An 18,795-nucleotide genomic window follows, 5' to 3' on the forward strand; every position below is an offset into this window, starting at 1 on the left:
CATGCTTATGGGTCTCTCTTGACATAGTAATATAATATAGTGCCCAATCTCACAGGGCACACAGACAGCTCTATCTAATGTCAGTTTACCCTGACCCTAATACATGAGCATGGCACATGTCACCCATAACCTCTGTATTTTTAGGTTTTATGTCTATATTTCGCCTGGTGCATTTAGTGAATTTCTAAAGATATTTAGACTATATACCCTAGGTCACTAACAGGCGGACCGCGGTCCGGGTGCGGACCCAAAAGCTGCCCCATACGGACCCGGACCTACAGCCAAAACAGAAGATTGTGATTTAAAACCTAACGGGGCGCTTCTATTTCCACCGGCGCAGCTTTTTTTAGACTTTACGGTAGTGGAAACGCACAGACCAATTGCATGCGAGTTGAGCCATCCCACGTGATACCAGCCAATCAAGTCTGTGCATCCCAGGCGGTAAACATTACGACTCTACAGTGTAAACAGCGCTACAGGCAAGTTACACATGAAAAGACGGTACAATATGTACAAAGAAAAAGAAAGAGAGTGATACATGTAGAAAACAAAGGGAGAGAAACTGTTGAGTGAGACGGAGAAAGAGAGAGAACTTAGTTAATGAGAGAACATTATACATATCTACAGCCATACATATACGTTCAGTTGTGTGTTACATGACAATAAATATTGTCAGAAAGTTTTTGAATTGTACTGAATTCATTTGATTTGACAGTCAGGTATTGATTATATGCAGATGTTGATAAAACTACTAGGCTACTTAAATATATATGGAGTATAGTCAGTGAAATATCTTTGTTACAAAATGTATCTACATTTGATGTACACAGGAATGTTTTAGGAAAGAGCGTTGGCAGATTGTTCTCATGAAGTCAACCGAAAATTTTCAAAATATTGAAGTACCACATAAAATAATTGTTTACAACAAACCCTGACCACAGTGCTTTACTTAAGTTTCCATTATTCATTATAGTATGCGTTACATTACAGTCTGTGCATGCGCAGGATGCTGTACATGCTAGTGTAAGTTGAGTGCCACCTACAGACGTTAAGTGTAACACATGCTGTTCTTTGGTAATAATGACGAACAGGCGTGGTAAAAGTAGCAACTTACCAGGCCAGAGTGTGACACTTTCTACTGATACTACTGGAGAACAGCCAACTTTTTAGCAGCTGTGTCTGAGTGATGATGCAGGTCCCTGTCGGTCGGAGTCAGCAAGAATTAGATGTTTCTGCTTTCACATATATAACAGTTAATATCTGGACAGTGTCAATGAGAATCATGTTCAGAAATAGCGTCCAATTATCTTTTTAACACATGCAGCCACAGCAAGAGAATGTCTGAGTGAGACCTGTTTTCACATGGGAAGAAAATCCAGTTTGAAGTATTGCCTCTTCAACAGGAGAACACTACCCAGCCTTTTTACAGAGGAGCTCACAGGAAAAAAGTCCAATTAATGTCCAATCACTATGTCACTGGGACAATTTCTAGCAATGTTCAAGTTCATGTGTGAATGCATGTCACTTCATTGGGGTTAATGTGCCACTCACTTTTGCTTTTAGTGTGAAATTCTAGTGACTTTTTTAATGTAATAAAATTTAAGATCTCTTTGTCATGACATGTAAAACTAAGTCTAAGAGTTTATTTTATTTAATATATGTGTAGAAAACATGTAATAACTAGAATATAGTTCATATTTTGTCAGTAAAATGTTGAAAACATGTCTTTACATTCTTTTATAAAAGAACAAATAAATTATTTGTTGCAGCCCTAATTGAAATCTAAATTAGTTGATTATAACTCCTGTGTTTGTGTGTCCAGCTCCACCATGCATGGTCTTCAGGGCAGAGTTGACTCTCTGGAAAAGTCCAACTCTAAACTCATAGAGGAGGTAAAGTTCACACTCTTAATGTATTTTAAGTGAGCACTGTAACCTCTGCAGATTTGTAAAATATAAAATATATACTTGATTACAGAGCTAACCCAAGAATAGTGTAACAGACCTAATAATTTTTTACTGTCATGTTAGTAATTGATCAAAACCTGCTGTTACTGGCATCATTAATTATCTGAATTACTCTCTGTGGCTGTACATTTCTATATGTATATTTGTGCAGTTAGCCATAGCCAAGAACAACATAATCAAACTGCAGGAAGAAAACCAACAGCTGAGGAGTGAAAACAGCCTTATTCTGCTGAAGGTGCAACAACATTTAGAGGTACATAGTGATACATGCAAAGTACATGCTTACTTTTAGCTGTAGCTACAACTGAAGCCAAAACTATGGATGTAAGCCTTCAGAGCACAAACGGATACAACCAGTTCTTCCTGTTGATGTTATTTACTCTAGGTAACTAAAGGGGATATGTCAGTGGAGAGAGACACATACAAACAGTCTCGTCAGGGTTTGGATGAGATGTACAATGAGGCTCGAAGACAACTCAAGGAGGAGTGTCAGCTCAGACAGGTTACACTGTAACTGTTAATGTATATGAAATATTGTGAATTATACATGCTGACTGTATTAACAGATTATATACATGTATTATATTTTTTTAGGATGTGGAAAATGAGTTGGTAGTTCAGGTGTCAATGAAACAGGAAATGGAGCTGGCCATGAAACTTCTGGAAAAAGATATTCATGAAAAACAGGTCAACATACATCTTCCTTGTTTCTCTTCCCTCTGCCTCCCTTTGACCACCAACTAAGTTACAAAAAACTCTGAAATTAGACGACAAATTTGCAGTCTCCAGAGTTATTTACAGTAACTACATAATAAAATAAACCATGGTGATTCAACAACGTACAAATCGTCAACCGGATGCAGTATAGTTTTGGGCATAGTTAATAGTGAGGCAACATTAGTGTTAAATCAATATTTTATTAAATTTGTCTTAAGATGCTAACATTTGATGTTGAAGGATGATGATTATAGGAATGATGGCACTGTTCTTCAGTTGTTCAGGTTTAAAAGTGAAAGTGTGATAAATTAATAAACAATGAATGTAGGAATGAAACATGAAAAAGGGAAGAGCATGCTAAATCAGTTTATGTCACATGGCAGTGTGAACAGAACAGCCAATATTTGGCCACATCACAACTTTAGCCTTGCTTTATTAACAGGACACACTGATTGGACTGAGACAGCAACTGGACGAGGTCAAAGCCATCAATGTGGAAATGTACCAGAAGATGCAGGTACAGACACAAACAAACTCACATTATCTATGCATTAAATTAACCAAGTAAAAATATTGTTATCATTATTTACTGCTATTTATGACAGCCAGTTACTCTCATTTCTTAGTCCTCTGATGAGGAAATGAAAAAGAAGAATGATATGATAAACCTTCTGGAGGAGAAAACCAATCAGATCACTGCCACTATGAAGCAGCTGGAGCAAAGGTGAGCTACAGTGTGCAAAGGAACATTACACACTAATTGAAACAAAAAACTCACTTCATCCCATGTGTGATTCAGCACATTCAGCTGTCCAAATCAGCATTTGTTACATTAAAATCTTTAATTGGCAGTCTTTCTTTGATTTACCTGTAAATACACAGTGCCCCTTTAGAAAAGTAAGAGCATTTAAACGGCATTGACTGTACACAGTACATAGTAAATTACATAAGGATGTCACATAATTATATAATAATTACATATTATTTATGAGTCTGGACTGTCAAGGTCATAACTATGCAGAAAAAAGTTGGCGGGAGGTCTTGGGAAATAATTATATAAGTCTTATTCTTTATCACTGGTCAGGGTTTTACCTCGGAAACACATGGTACTGTGAGACACAAAATGCCTTACAGTGTAGAACATTACTAACTAATGAACATTGTTGTTTTTACCTGATTTTGTAATATGGGATGTGATTGGTAAGTCTCTGATATCTGTTGAGCTCAATGTTGTCACTTGTCACTAGAGGCTACATGTCAGATTAAACAGTAGTTGCACATATCAAATACATGGGATTTGTCAGGTTACAAGTGCTTCATATATACTACCATTTTTATGAGACCTACTGCTTCATTGATGCCTTATGAATCCTCACCCCATTGTCTCCCAATCCACACTGTCCATCCATCCCTCCTCTCTTCAATTTGTGATTGATAGTGAATGTTTTTTTCCTGCTTTTGTAGGCTGGTGGGATACAGAATCTGGTTAAACTTTTATTATCAATGGAATTTTTTCGTTGTTGCATCTGAAAAGCCTCAACAAAGAAGTTATTCATGTTTTGTCACCAATTAATGATCGAAATGACCATGTTGTCTGAAGAGATCAGAGTAGTGAGAACATTTTTAGGCATAAATTTATAGTCAAGTTCTCTGCACACCTGAAAATTCCAGTTTTTGCTCTAGTTATGCTCCTTTTTCTGCTTTTCCTCCCCACCTCTGTAATCATTACTCATGTGTTTACTGTGAAAAGAAATATATCAAAATAGAGGAAATATGATCACAGAGTGAATCTGGCAGCCTGAAATCAAATTTCTGTGTTTAGTACTTTTCATTTAAACTTCCTGCTGTGTTTGAAATGTTAATCAACTTTTCAGTTCAGTGTAACCAGGGCAACTTAGAATACTGATGTATTGACATCCTCTCTTCCTTCCTTTCTTCCCTCTTTCCTGCCTCCCTTCTGTTTGTCTCTTCTATACTATCCATCTAATCATCCCACCTGTCTACTTTGCTCCCTTGAAACCACCACTTTTCATTTTTTTCTCCTTGGTTTTATCTCTGTTCCTTTTGTGTAGTGATAAGGATCTGCTAAGCCAGACAAGAACACTGGCTATGTCATTTGTTAAGTGTGCCAGCACAGATACAGTGCACCAGTACAAGCTAGTCAAGGACATCTCCTTCTGAGACAGACATGATTGCTTGTTCAGTGAATAAATGAAATTAACTTAAAGGAACATTCCTGTTTTTTTTTTTTTTTTTTGTTTAATATTCAAATAATATTCAAGTAGTTTGATGCTTTATGAACAGTCACAGAAAGGTGACTTTGAAAGACATGATTTTGGTCCTGTAGTTATGGGAACAGCAGCAACAGCAGAGTGTTTGGATTCATAGAGACCAGCACACGTGTCAGGATCTCGATGGTCTTAAATAACATTCAGACATGGATGTAATTTAATTGATAATAGGATGACGATTTGAAATTTGATTGGATGGGGTAAAGAACGCATGTCCTGTTAGTTGCACATTTCCTTATTGGCTTCATCAAAGGCTGTGGTTAGCTGGCAAGAGAACTGTATGAATGTTCTGGCTGAAGATCTTAAATTAATCACACACTACCCTATGTTTCGGCATGCACACATAGCCTGAATATATGCGGGACATATCCTCCTATCTCCAGTACAGTAAGTTTATATTCATTGTCACTGACACCACCCTATATCTGACTAGGCTCTGAGAAATTACTGAGTTAAAATAAATATAGTGAATTATAATTTTTCTGGCTGTATAAAATTATTTCAATGTGGAGGGAGGACCAATTTCTTAAAAAAGTCAAGACTTTTTCAGCAATAGCAACATTTTTATTGGATCGTTCCCTTGACCAAGAGAAAAATTGCCAACACGCCACCAGCACAATTTCTTCTTAATTTTGCCATTAATAACAAAAAGTTCTGAAAAACTTGAGATAGTCTGCTTGAATTAACCCTCAATATGTTAACAGGATAATCATTTTAACATAGATGTGGAATTAGCAATTGCTAAAGCTATATCAGACATAATGATTGACAAAGATTCTAGTCATTCTATATTTTTCAACTAAAAGGAGTCAATGTGACTTTATGTGACATTTTGGCACCTTTTGCTTGACTGTAATTTAGCTTTCTGTTACATAGAATAAAGTGGATATAAGAGCTGATATAGGAGACTGATAAATTACATGCTTTCTGGATAAGTAATATTCAGTCACTAAAGACACTCGAGCTGCTCTCACAGATAAGGTAGAACACTATCCCCTCAGCAGAAATTAAATACCCACATGTACACTCCACCCCCACCACACAAACCCACCCACTACTGAACACATCGTTGAGATCTGAAGTACAGTCACATGAAAACCATCACTAGTCCTAGACAAAGTGTTTCTGCTACTGTCTGCATTTCATCACAGTCAGTGGTGTTCACCACTAATTTTCAATCAGGCAGGTGTGTGTTTGTGCAACCTCCTGTTCTTAATTCGCAACCAGTTTGCTCTGCATGTGTTGCACCTTCGAACCTGCTTCTGACTGGCTGTGATAACCCTCACTATATCCAAAATCAGTCCATCATTCACTTACTCACTTGTAATGTATAGTAATTCACTCAATGGTGAAGATTAAAATAGATGAGATTATAAATTGCGTTGTGGGATTCTGAGACTAAAATAGTTTACATGCATTGTGTGTAATATTGAAGGCACTGTGTAGAGCAGGGATAACCAACCCTGGCCCTGGAGTGCTACTGTCCTGCTTGTTTTCCAGATATCCCTGCCCTACCCACTGCTGATTACCTGGATCAGGTGTGTTCAGCCAATCAGAAACTGGAAGGTCAGTGATAGTTGGAAAACCTGTAGGACACTAGCTCTCGAGGACCAGTGTTAGAGACCACTGGTCTTGAGCATACATTTCACACTACAAATTCAGGCACTCAAATAACATGGAGGATGAAAAATATAGTGCAAAATACCATAAAAAGGGAGTGATTTTGGACAGCCTTTTTTTTTTTTCCTTTGTCATTCTAAGATTCTCCTAAACTGTAAATTATGAGGTTGAGTCAAGTTCCAGTGGGGCCTGCAGCTTTAGCTCAGTTGATGTGCTCTATTTCTGCAGAACTGACAGCTGAGCCCAGTGCAAAGTATGGTAGTTCCTCAGCTGTAAACCTCTGGAACTTCTGTCAAGGGAATCTGAATGTGTTATTGTGTCTTGGAATATTCATGGACTTTGTGATATAATAGAAAGTTATGATTCTGCCTATTCTAACTCCATGTTCCTAGTACTGTATCTCCTCTCAGTTTGTAGAAAAACAAAACTTCGATACAGCTGCTGAAAGCAAACAACAATTATATGTTGCTACTGTGACAAATAAAGTTAGATGTTTTGAAAATGCTGGCTGTGGTTTTGGGTTTTTGCCATGCAAGATAAAATTTACTCTAAATCCCCAAAACATAATGCTATGAATGCTCTTTCCTGTACAATATTGGGCTAAACAATGAAAGTGAGATCTAAATGCATGAATAATAATCATTCAAGACAACATGGTAATACTACACTTCAGCATTTGCATCTTTTTTTTTTTTTACCAATTTAATAGCTTTAAGGTGATTTTCCCTCATTTCCTTGTCATGCATCTTTATGTTGCACTCATCATTTCCTTATCATTGCCTTAATTTTTTGCTTTCAACCCCCACAATTCAACTCTTGTTCTTGGTTGCACTTTTTAAGTTTCACCCTGGTGCTGTTACTAAGGGTGTGACTATACACTTGGTTAGTAAGACAAAACAAGAGACGAGACTTCATGAGAATGAGACCTGATGATTTTTAAAGAAACCTTCATGAAGAGAGTAAAGTAGAAGATTAAGAAGATTGTCCAAACACAAAATATAATTTGTCCTAAATTATATTACAGTAATACTGTGCTATCAAGGATAAAAATACTCAACAGAAATATGTAATTTGTTATATCAATGCATTTATTTTTACATGTTTTTCATTTTGGGTTTTATTCTCCACATCAGAGTTTTAGACTGAAGATTCCCTTTTACTTACTGATTTCTGTCTGTGTAAACAAACTGAATCAGTACACTGACTCATAAAGAAATGTTTCTTGTTGCTGTTCTCTGCTCTATCCACTTACCCCAACCAGTTGAGGCAGATGGCCGCCGAAACTGAGACGAGTTTTGCTGAAGGCTTCTTCCATTAAAGAGTTTTTCTTCTCCACAGTCACCTAGTGCAGCATAAGCGATTTGTTGGGTTTCTGTGTAAAGTGCCCTGAAATTATTGTTTTGCAACTTGGTACTATAGAACTAAATTGAACATGTGCCCAATATAGATACGAATAGAAGTGTATGTCCCATATGACATGTCTCAAAAGCATAATTGAAACAGTTGACTGAAGCAGCACTGTTATGTACTGATATCATGAGACGGCTCTTCACCTTGTGTTTTCGATATCACAAGATGTTGTGGCATGAGATCTTATCACAACCCAGGTTGTAACAAAAGACAACATGCTTCTCTTCAGCTTTATTTATTTACCCTCAGCCACCCCTTCATCATCTTTCCACCCAGAAGTCATGGTCCTTAAACCTCCCTCCTTACCTGTAATCCTTCCTCCCATATTCCCTTATTTTCTCCCTTTATTCCTCCCCTCCTTCCCCAGTTTTTTTTCTCCATGGTCCTGAGTTTGTCCCTGGTTATAATGATGCAGATTACAGGAAGCAGAGAGGCACCGCATCTTGGCTGAGGAGGGAACCAGATGCTTCAAGTTGGACTTTGCCAATAAGGCCGACAGCCTGCAGCAGCAGATCGAAAACAGAGAAAGGCAACTGTAAGAAAAGCCTCTAAAAACAGACTATATATGGTAGACTTATGCATACAAATACATGAACTCTAGAAAAGCTGTTTTCAGAAAAGCAACACATTATTTACACCACAAACTGTGTAGTGTGGTAAGCCAAATGTTTGGGGTGTTCCTGTAGCCAGCAACTGGAGATGGACCTGAAGATTGAGAGGGAGTGGAGGCAGACTTTGCAAAATGATCTTGACAGAGAGAGAGTTACAGTGGGTCAGCTCAGCACAGAGGCACTGCAGATCAATGGACTAAAAAAGGTAAGAAAGGAAAGATGAACAAACATAGGATGTATATGGTATTGTATGATATGATGGTATCTGATGAATGTCTTCTTTTTGCATTTTCATGTTTTTCCAGGAGTTCCATCTTCTCCAGGGTGAAAAAATTCAGCTGAAGACCATCTGTGAAGACCAAGAACAAGCTCTTGAGGAACTGGGCTCCAAACTAAGCGAGTATGTATCTTTTAATTTAAAAAGGTGTCATAATCCATCTGTTTTGACATTGTAAAGATGGAGAATGGGTTCTAAACTCAGATATAATGTCTAACTTAGATGTCAAGTCAAATGGCTTTTTATTGTCATTTCAATCATGTACAGGTCAGTACACAGTGAAACAAAATATTTCTCCAGAACCAAGGTGTTTCATAGAACATAAATTAACACAGAAGATACACAAGACTGACAAAGACACAGACCTAAACAGGACTACATAAAGTGCACATGTTGTTGTCTGAGACAACATTTACTGCAATGACACAGCATAATAACAATAAGACCGTAACAACAGTGCCAAACAGTACACAGGGCTGAATGTACAGTGGGTACGGAAAGTATTCAGACCCCTTTAAATTTTTCACTCTTTGTGTCATTGCAGCCATTTGCCAAAATCAAAAAAGTTCATTTTATTTCTCATTAATGTACACTCAGCACCCCATCTTGACAGAAAAACACAGAAATGTAGAAATTTTTGCAAATTTATTAAAAAAGAAAAACTGAAATATCACATGGTCATAAGTATTCAGACCCTGTGCTCTGTATTGAGTAGAAGCACCTTTTTGAGCTAGTACAGCCATGAGTCTTCTTGGGAATGATGCAACAAGTTTTTCACACCTGGATTTGGGGATCCTCTGCCATTCTTCCTTGCAGATCCTCTCCAGTTCTGTCAGGTTGGATGGTGAACGTTGGTGGACAGCCATTTTCAGGTCTCTCCAGAGATGCTCAGTTGGGTTTAGGTCAGGGCTCTGGCTGGGCCAGTCAAGAACGGTCACAGAGTTGTTGCGAAGCCACTCCTTTGTTATTTTAGCTGTGTGCTTAGGGTCATTGTCCTGTTGAAAGGTGAACCTTCGGCCCAGTCTGAGGTCCTGAGCACTCTGGAAGAGGTTTTCTTCCAGGATATCTCTGTACTTGGCCACATTCATCTTTCCTTCAATTGCAACCAGTCGTCCTGTCCCTGCAGCTGAAAAACACCCCGACAACATGATGCTCCCACCACCATGTTTCACTGTAGGGATTGTATTGGGCAGATAATGAGCAGTGCCTGGTTTTCTCCACACATACCGCTTAGAATTAACGCCAAAAACTTCAATCTTGGTCTCATCAGACCAGAGAATCTTATTTCTCATAGTCTGGGAGTCCTTCATGTGTTTTTTGGCAAACTCTATGCGGGCTTTCATGTGTCTTGCACTGAGGAGAGGCTTCCGTCGGGCCACTCTGCCATAAAGCCCTGACTGGTGGAGGGCTGCAGTGATAGTTGACTTTGTGGAACTTTCTCCCATCTCCCTACTGCATCTCTGGAGCTCAGCCACAGTGATCTTTGGGTTCTTCTTTACCTCTCTCACCAAGGCTCTTCTCCCAGGATTGCTCAGTTTGGCTGGACGGCCAGGTCTAGGAAGAGTTCTGGTCGTCCCAAACTTTTTCCATTTGAGGATTATGGAAGCCACTGTGCTCTTAGGAACTTTGAGTGCTGCAGAAATTATTTTGTAACCTTGGCCAGATCTGTGCCTTGCCACAATTCTGTCCCTAAGCTCCTTGGGCAGTTCCTTCGACCTCATGATTCTCATTTGCTCTGACATGCACTGTGAGCTGTAAGGTCTTATATAGACAGGTGTGTGCCTTTCCTAATCAAGTCCAATCAGTTTAATTAAACACAGCTGGACTCCAATGAAGGAGTAGAACCATCTCAAGGAGGATCAGAAGAAATGGACAGCATGTGAGTTAAATATGAGTGTCACTGCAAAGGGTCTGAATACTTATGACCATGTGATATTTCAGTTTTTCTTTTTTAATAAATTTGCAAAAATTTCTACATTTCTGTTTTTTTTCTGTCAAGATGGGGTGCTGAGTGTACATTAATGAGAAATAAAATGAACTTTTTTGATTTTGGCAAATGGCTGCAATGACACAAAGAGTGAAAAATTTAAAGGGGTCTGAATACTTTCCGTACCCACTGCAAGAGTACAGATAGATTGTCCATGTGATAATAAATACTATACATGTAAACATTTGGTGATGGACTATTAGCAGTTATTTGTTCAAATCTGCAAATAGGTGTTTTATTGTGTGTGCGTGTGTTTGTGTGTATTGTTCCAGTGTCCTTTTGTTGAGGAGTGAGGTGGCTGTGGGAAGAAACTCTTACGTTGTGTGGATGTGAGGGCCTGAATGCTTCTCTACCTTTTTCCAGAAGTCAGGATGGTGAAAAGTGTCTGTGAAGTGTGTGTGAAGAGTGTGTGGGGCCATTGCCACATTGCTGGTGGCTTTGCAGATGCAGTGTGTGATGTAGATGTTCATTATAGGGAGAAGAAAAGACCCCTATGATATTCTCAGCTGTCCTCACTATCCGCGGTAGGGTTTTACGATCAGAGGCAGTGCCATTTCCAAACAAGACAGTAATGCAGCTGCTCAGGATGTTCTCAGTTGTCCCTCTGTAGAACATGGTGAAGATAGATGGTGGGAGCTACGCCTTCCTAAGTCTTCTCAGGAAATAGAGACACTGCTGGGTTTTCTTATTAAAGAAGCTGGTGTTTAGGGACCAGGTGAAGTTCTCTGTCAGGTGAACGCCAAGAAATTTGGTGCTCTTGACAATCTCCACAGCTGTGAGTCAGCAATGTGAACAGCTGAGGACTGAACACACAGCCCTGTGGCCCCATTGGTCAGTGTTGTACTGGTGCTAGAGTTGTTGTTCCTGAGCTGTACTGACTGAGGTCTCTCAGTTAGAAAGTCCAGAATCCAGTTGCAGAGGGAGGTGTTCAGAGCCAACAGGCTCAGCTTCCCAATCAAGTATTGAGGGATGATGGTGTTAAATGCTGAAATGAATTTTGTGAACAGCATTTGAACATAGGTGTCATGGTCCAGATGAGTGAGGGCCAGATGGAGTGTGGTGAAGATGGCATCATCTGTGAAACGGTTAGGATGATATGCAAACTGCAGTGGGGGCAGCAGGAACTTGATGTGCATCATGACGAGCTGATCAAAGGACTTCAAGATGATGGGTGTGAGTGGAACCTGGCAGTAGTCTGAGGCAGGACACAGAAGACTTCTTTGGGACAGGGGCTAATCAAGTCCAATCAGTTTAATTAAACACAGCTGGACTCCAATGAAGGAGCAGAACCATCTCAAGGAGGATCAGAAGAAATGGACAGCATGTGAGTTAAATATGAGTGTCACTGCAAAGGGTCTGAATACTTATGATCATGTGATATTTCAGTTTTTCTTTTTTAATAAATTTGCAAAAATTTCTACATTTCTGTTTTTTTCTGTCAAGATGGGGTGCTGAGTGTACATTAATGAGAAATAAAATGAACTTTTTTGATTTTGGCAAATGGGTGCAATGACACAAAGAGTGAAAAATTTAAAGGGGTCTGAATACTTTCCGTACCCACTGTATGTTGAAGATGTCAATAAGAACATCTGTCAGCTGGTCAGCACCATTGATGGCAAATAGGGGAGTGGACCTATACAGTGTGATGTCACCCATAGCATTATGCCCCATGAGAATGAAGCCAATTCAGTCGCCATTTTCCAGTACACCAGGGATGTTTGCATAAACAAGATCCAGTGTGTTTTCTCCTCTTGTTGCAAAGTCCACATGCTGATGGAATTTAGAGAGCACTGACTTGAGATTTTCATGGTTGAAATCTCCTGTGATAATAAACAGTCCATTGGGGTGTGCATTCTGTAGTTCGATAATCTTCCCACATACAGTTCACAGCGCCTCCTTAGCATTTACACTCCGATCACGAAAACAGTGGTGAATTCCTAGCCTGGCCCGCCAGAATAACTCTTTTTCTCTTCTATACAAAGAATTAGTCTGGAATCTCTTTGGTTGAGATCAATTTATACGGGGCGGGCCCATGGACACAGAAAAAAACAATCAAAGAAACCAACGATAGGATGCAAGCAAAACAACAGTGAGATAGTGTGTGAGAGGGGGTTGTAGCTAAAAGTGTGGTCTGTCCTGTCGGTGGCATGAACCATTACAGAAGCTGACTCTATAGGGGCGCTGTTCTGTGGCCTGAGTAGCACGGACCCACTGGCCTGTGTGGCAGCAGTGTGGTCGGTCTGGGCTGTGCCCATCAGGTGTCTGGTCTCTCTCAAAGATTTGAGGGCCGTGCCATGCTATCTGTGGTCCTGGTGGTTTGTGGCATCTATATAAATGCATGTCATTGTATTAAAATCACAATACAAAGTCACACTAAGCAGTATTTTGCGGACAGTCCCAAATAAAATAAAGCATGCATTCAAGTCTATATGTTCGGAAAGTCATTGATTTTTGTTATCTCAATCTTTATATTTAATATTTATTTTTATTTTTAACTTTAATTCTTTTAAATCCTGTCGCATTGTATGGGAACCACAAGGAGAGAGAATATATCCCAACTGATATTGTATGGCTCTTTAGCTCACAAAACTAAACAGATGCTTCAAATCCAAAAGATAGTCAGATCGGGTCTTAATTAGGCATCTGTTTTTATTCACAAGCACGTCAGAAGGTATTGGAGAAATGCATTTTATTATTATGTAAGTTTAACATGTAAATTAGCAATACATACGTTAGGAGAGCTATTCTGTGGTCTGAGTGTCAACAGTCTCTAAGCTCACACCGTGTTTGTTTTTAACCTAGTACAGACTTCTTACACCTGTGTTGCCTGACGTGGCTAGCCTGCGCGGCTAGCAGAGTTCGTGTAGCTTTTCCTGGGGACAATATTGTATGTTGCCTAGAATTTGTATATATTTACTTGTTTGAAAAGGAAAATCTATTAACTACATATATTCTCATACAAGTAAATTATTTTACTATTTAAAGTCCTAAATTAAAAGTATTAAGATTACACATGATTACAGTGTTTTTACATGTAGATATTTGATAAGTACAATTCTTCAGAAGGCCAAAATGCTCTTAAATGTAATAAAAAGATGATCTCTATTTTATTACTTTTAATTATTTTAGAGAGTTAGAAACTATTCCTTGACCTACGATGCTGGATTTTAATTATTAACATTGGACTTTTTTGTCATCAGATCCAAACTAAAGATTGAAGACATCAAAGAAGCCAACAAAGCTCTTCAGGTAAAACACCATTTAAACAGATAAAACTAGCAGAACAAACTGTTAAGTCATCAGCAAGGTGCTGGCTAATTTTGGTAGATATTAAAATACCCTAATATTTGAATTAAATTGAACTTAATAGAAAAAAATCTAGTGCTGTACAATGCACACTCTGCATCTTGGTTGTGCCATTAACAAAGCTGATTTGGGATAAGTGAAATAGTTTGTGTAATGATGCTGTTGTGTTGCCTCAGGGGGGCCAGGTTTGGTTAAAGGACAAGGAAGCCAGCCACTGCAAACTTTGTGAGAAGGAGTTTTCTATCTCAAGACGAAAGGTCAGTTTTACAATTCTGTGCTTCCACATCAAAAGCCACATATATAGTCACAACTAGCACTGAAAATCATGTTGGCTGTTTGTTTGTTGTCTAGGTAATAATCCACATTCTTTTTGCACAACTTTGTCACCTGATACAACAGTTTGTTATATTTTACTTTTTCTACTACATTGGGTCATTACTGTAAAATCATAGGTGAGCAGGAAGTGATTTAGTTTGTATATTTTATATTGGATAATTAAAAAGAGAAACTTATGGCAGTCAAACCAAGCAAAACTTACTTGAACAGGTCAGCTGGTGTAAACTGTGTGATTTCTGCATTGTTGCAAAAATAAAGTGTCTCACAGAAGTGAGTACACCACTCACATTTTTGTAAATAATTTATTATATCTTTATATGTGACAACACTGAAGAAATGGCACTTTGCTACAATGTAAAGTAGTGAGTGTACAGCTTGTATAACAGCTTGTATAAATTTGCTGTCCCCTCAAAATAACTCAACACACAGCCATTAATGTCTAAACCGCTGGCAACAAAAGTGAGTACACCCCTAAGTGAAAATGTCCAAATTGGGCCCAAAGTGTCAATATTTTGTGTGACCACCATTATTTTCCAGCACTGCCATAACCCTCTTTGGGCATGGAGTTCACCAGAGCTTCACAGGTTGCCACTGGAATCCTCTTCCACTCCTCCATGATGACATCACAGAGCTGATGGGTGTTAGAGACCTTTCACTCCCGCACCTTCCGTTTGAGCATACCCCACAGATGCTCAATAGGGTTTAGGTCTGGAGACATGCTTGCCCAATCCATCACCTTTACCCTCAGCTTCTTTAGCAAAGCAGTGGTCATCTTGGTGGTGTGTTTGGGGTCGTTATCATGCTGGAATACTGCCCTGTGGCCCAGTCTCTGAAGGGAGGGGATCATGCTCTGCTTCAAGTATGTCACAGTACATGTTGGCATTCATGGTTCCCTCATGCACTCATGCAGCCTCAGACCATGACACTCCCACCACCATGCTTGACTGTAGGCAAGACACACTTTTCTTTGTACTCCTGACCTGGTTGCCGCCAGACACGCTTGACACCATCTGAACCAAATAAATTTATCTTGGTCTCTTCAGACCACAGGACACGGTTCCAGTAATCCATGTCCTTAGTCTGCTTGTCTTCAGCAAACTGTTTGCGGGCTTTCTTGTGCATCATCTGAAAAGACCTCCTTCTGGGACAACAGCCATGCAGACCAATTTGATGCAGGGTGCGGCATATGGTCTGAGCACTGACAGGCTGACCCCCCACCCCTTGAACCTCTGCAGCAATGCTGGCAGCACTCATACGTCTATTTCCCAAAGACAACCTCTGGATATGACGCTGAGCACGTGCACTCAACTTCTTTGGTCGACCATGGGAAGGCCTGTTCTGAGTGGAACCTGTCCTGTTAAACCGCTGTATGGTCTTGGCCACCATGCTGCAACTCAGTTTCTGGATCTTGGCAATCTTCTTATAGCCTAGGCCATCTTTATGTAGAGTAACAATTCTTTTTTTCACATCCTCTGAGAGTTCTTTGCCATGAGGTGCCATGTTGAACTTCTAGTGACCAGTATGAGAGACTGAGAGCAATAACACCAAATTTAACACACCTGCTCCCCAATTCACACCTGAGACCTTGTAACACTAACGAGTCACACATGACACCGGGGAGGGAAAATGGCTAATTGGGCCCAATTTGGACATTTTCACTTAGGGGTGTACTCACTTTTGTTGCCAACGGTTTAGACATTAATGGCTGTGTATTGAGTTATTTTGAGGGGACAGCAAATTTATACTGTTATACAAGCTGTACACTCACTACTTTACATTGTAGCAAAGTGTCATTTCTTCAGTGTTGTCACATGAAAAGATATAATAAATTATTTACAAAAATGTGAGGGGTGTACTCCGAATGTGATGATGTGCATACATACACATCATAGACTGATGCTCACAAGAAATAAACAATGATTTGGTTAACCCAACAATTAATTTATGTGTAATCTACACACAAAACAGCAGTTTTTAGGTATCCTAAAAAATCTTGTCTGTCTTCAGCACCACTGTAGGAACTGTGGGGAGATTTTCTGTAACAGCTGTTCTGATAATGAGCTTCCTTTGCCTGCCTCACCAAAACCAGTCAGAGTTTGTGACACCTGCCATGCCCTTCTCCTCCAGCGATGCTCCTCTAATCCAACATAAAGGACCCCACACTGCTGACAGCACTGCTTTAATTTATCAGAGATTAGACTGGTAAATACCCACCTTCCAGTCCTCTATATGACCCATCTCCTAATTTATAGATATTATTTGCTCCTAGGGATGTTCCAGTTGTTTATCATTCAAACACATTTTTGTTTGACCTCACTACTTTGTCTGCACGTAATCTGCTTTGATCAGTCCACTAAAACATGGCCCAAAGTTTCTGACTTGATTGATCATTATTTGAAATTGAAACAGGAGAGTGCTTGTTCTTCTTAAGCATCGTAAACAATCAGGACATTTTCCTGCCAGTTCAAATGAGCTAAATGTGAATCAGTTATGTGCCAAAGTTAAAATATAATGAAGGAAAGACATCTTTCTAGTCAACAGACTCCAAAAGGCACAAGAGGTGTGAGGACATCAAGCTGAATTGCATTCCTTGTGAGTGACCAACAGTGTAGACTTTAATAAAAATTGTGCTGTAAGGTTCAGGGTGAGGACAGAGGGCTGCGATGAAAGGAGGAACGAACTGAAAGTTCAGCTACACGGAGAGTGATTAACAGTGCTGCTAATAAATCTCTGGCCCTATGTAGTGCTGCATTATTATAATGTGTGCATTAAGCCTCAAACTGTATACAGTTAAGTGTATAGCCAAACAGATATTGATACTGTTGTTGAGTCTAACTCTAAAGTGCCACCCTTTGAGATACACTGAAATTAACACTAGCATGTACACAGGCTCAAAAGTTCAAATCCACTCCAAGAGATTTAAAGCCTACTTAACTAAATGCTGCACTGAAATATAAACTGGATATGTTTTAGTTGCCTGTGAGAAGATAAAAAATGTGGTATCAAGAGAAATTGCTTTCATTTTTTTTTCCTGTCTGAAAAAACACTCATGGAAGCAACAGTGAGACACGTTTCTGTAAAGTCAGCACAGGAATGATCACTGCTCCCAGCAGGAGTAGCTCCGTTGATGTCAGACTAATGGGCCTGTGGCTTTCAAGGTATTTGCCTTTTGTGCCTATGGAAATGGCTTTCATGAATTTCACTTCTTGTTGCCAAAGGGAACCCCGTGTTTCTGCACACAGGATTACTGTAGATACTAGATAATAGCAGCCAAAAGTAATAAGTAGGAACACTAGCCAAGGGAGCAGTCTAGATCCAAGGTACATTTCACTGTTGAGACAGTAATTCATCGAATGCTGTTTAAAGGACCAAGAGTAGCAACAGGTGCCATGTTTAGATGTTTGGTCATTTATTTAAATGACATCTGGTTCTTTTGTTGATGAATCACAGCTCACAATACAACCCCTTCATTGAGTGATTGATATTTGTGACAACATAGCCACAAACTGTGTTTAAACACTTTCCAATCCTGTATTGCCCATAATATAGATTCATTTAGTATGAGTATTATAAATTAGAATTTGTTTAACCTCATTTGGCTGTGTTTTATTACTTTTGGAAATCTAGGGAATTTGGTTTCTTTCCCTGTTCATTTGACGTTCATTTTGATGTAATTTGTGTAGATTTGTTTCCAATGATGGAAAACTGTGAGCGTTTATTCTGTGAGCACTGCACATTGTGGATGTAATGTTTGCAAGCTATGATTTTTCAAGAACTACTACAAATATTCATTATCATAAAGAGATAAAAACAGACCTGGATTCATTTCAGGAAATGTTTTTTCTTGTTTCTATTTCCAATTGCCATAATTTTATCATAACATGATGAAATACATCAGGCAGATATTTCTGAAATGTACTCAGGCCTGAAATGTTTTGTAGATTTGTTCTTAGAAATCTCCCAGTTTTAAGTGGGATTTGTATAGTATTGATATGAGTGCATGCTGTATATACATTTATAATCTGGTTGTTTAGCTTCCTGTCAGTTCAAATGAACTCTATTGCCAATGTCATGTTGCCTTGACTGTGGCTGTTTCTGATTAAATCAAGCTAAAAACTGAGTGCTTTGTTTTATTTAGTAATTTTCATGTAGGATTGTCTCCTGTAAACATTTACCATTGTTGCGATTTGTGTATTTCCTATCCAACAGAATACAGTTGTTTCTCAGTCACACAACTCAGAAATCATTATTTGCAACTGTAAAACATATCTTT

General features: G+C 39.0%; 1 protein-coding gene across 5 annotated transcripts in view; it reads left to right on the plus strand.

The window, feature by feature from the left end:
- Positions 1-18,642, plus strand: part of rufy2 (RUN and FYVE domain containing 2) — a 42,898-nt gene extending 24,256 nt beyond the window's left edge. For 2 of the 5 annotated variants that reach the window (XM_026293264.1, XM_026293262.1), the window contains 12 exons: positions 1,823-1,892; positions 2,119-2,220; positions 2,353-2,469; positions 2,562-2,654; positions 3,127-3,201; positions 3,311-3,408; positions 8,421-8,540; positions 8,692-8,821; positions 8,922-9,016; positions 14,081-14,129; positions 14,363-14,443; positions 16,530-18,642. In XM_026293264.1, coding sequence (XP_026149049.1) covers positions 1,823-1,892; positions 2,119-2,220; positions 2,353-2,469; positions 2,562-2,654; positions 3,127-3,201; positions 3,311-3,408; positions 8,421-8,540; positions 8,692-8,821; positions 8,922-9,016; positions 14,081-14,129; positions 14,363-14,443; positions 16,530-16,673 — 1,174 coding nt within the window. In that variant the 3' untranslated portion in view covers positions 16,674-18,642. The other 3 variants (XR_003294833.1, XM_026293263.1, XM_026293265.1) reach the window with 3 other exon arrangements.
- The last annotated feature ends 153 nt before the right edge of the window (positions 18,643-18,795 follow it).

This window comes from Mastacembelus armatus, chromosome 3 (assembly GCF_900324485.2).
Source record: "Mastacembelus armatus chromosome 3, fMasArm1.2, whole genome shotgun sequence".
In the NCBI taxonomy this organism is placed as follows: domain Eukaryota; kingdom Metazoa; phylum Chordata; class Actinopteri; order Synbranchiformes; family Mastacembelidae; genus Mastacembelus; species Mastacembelus armatus.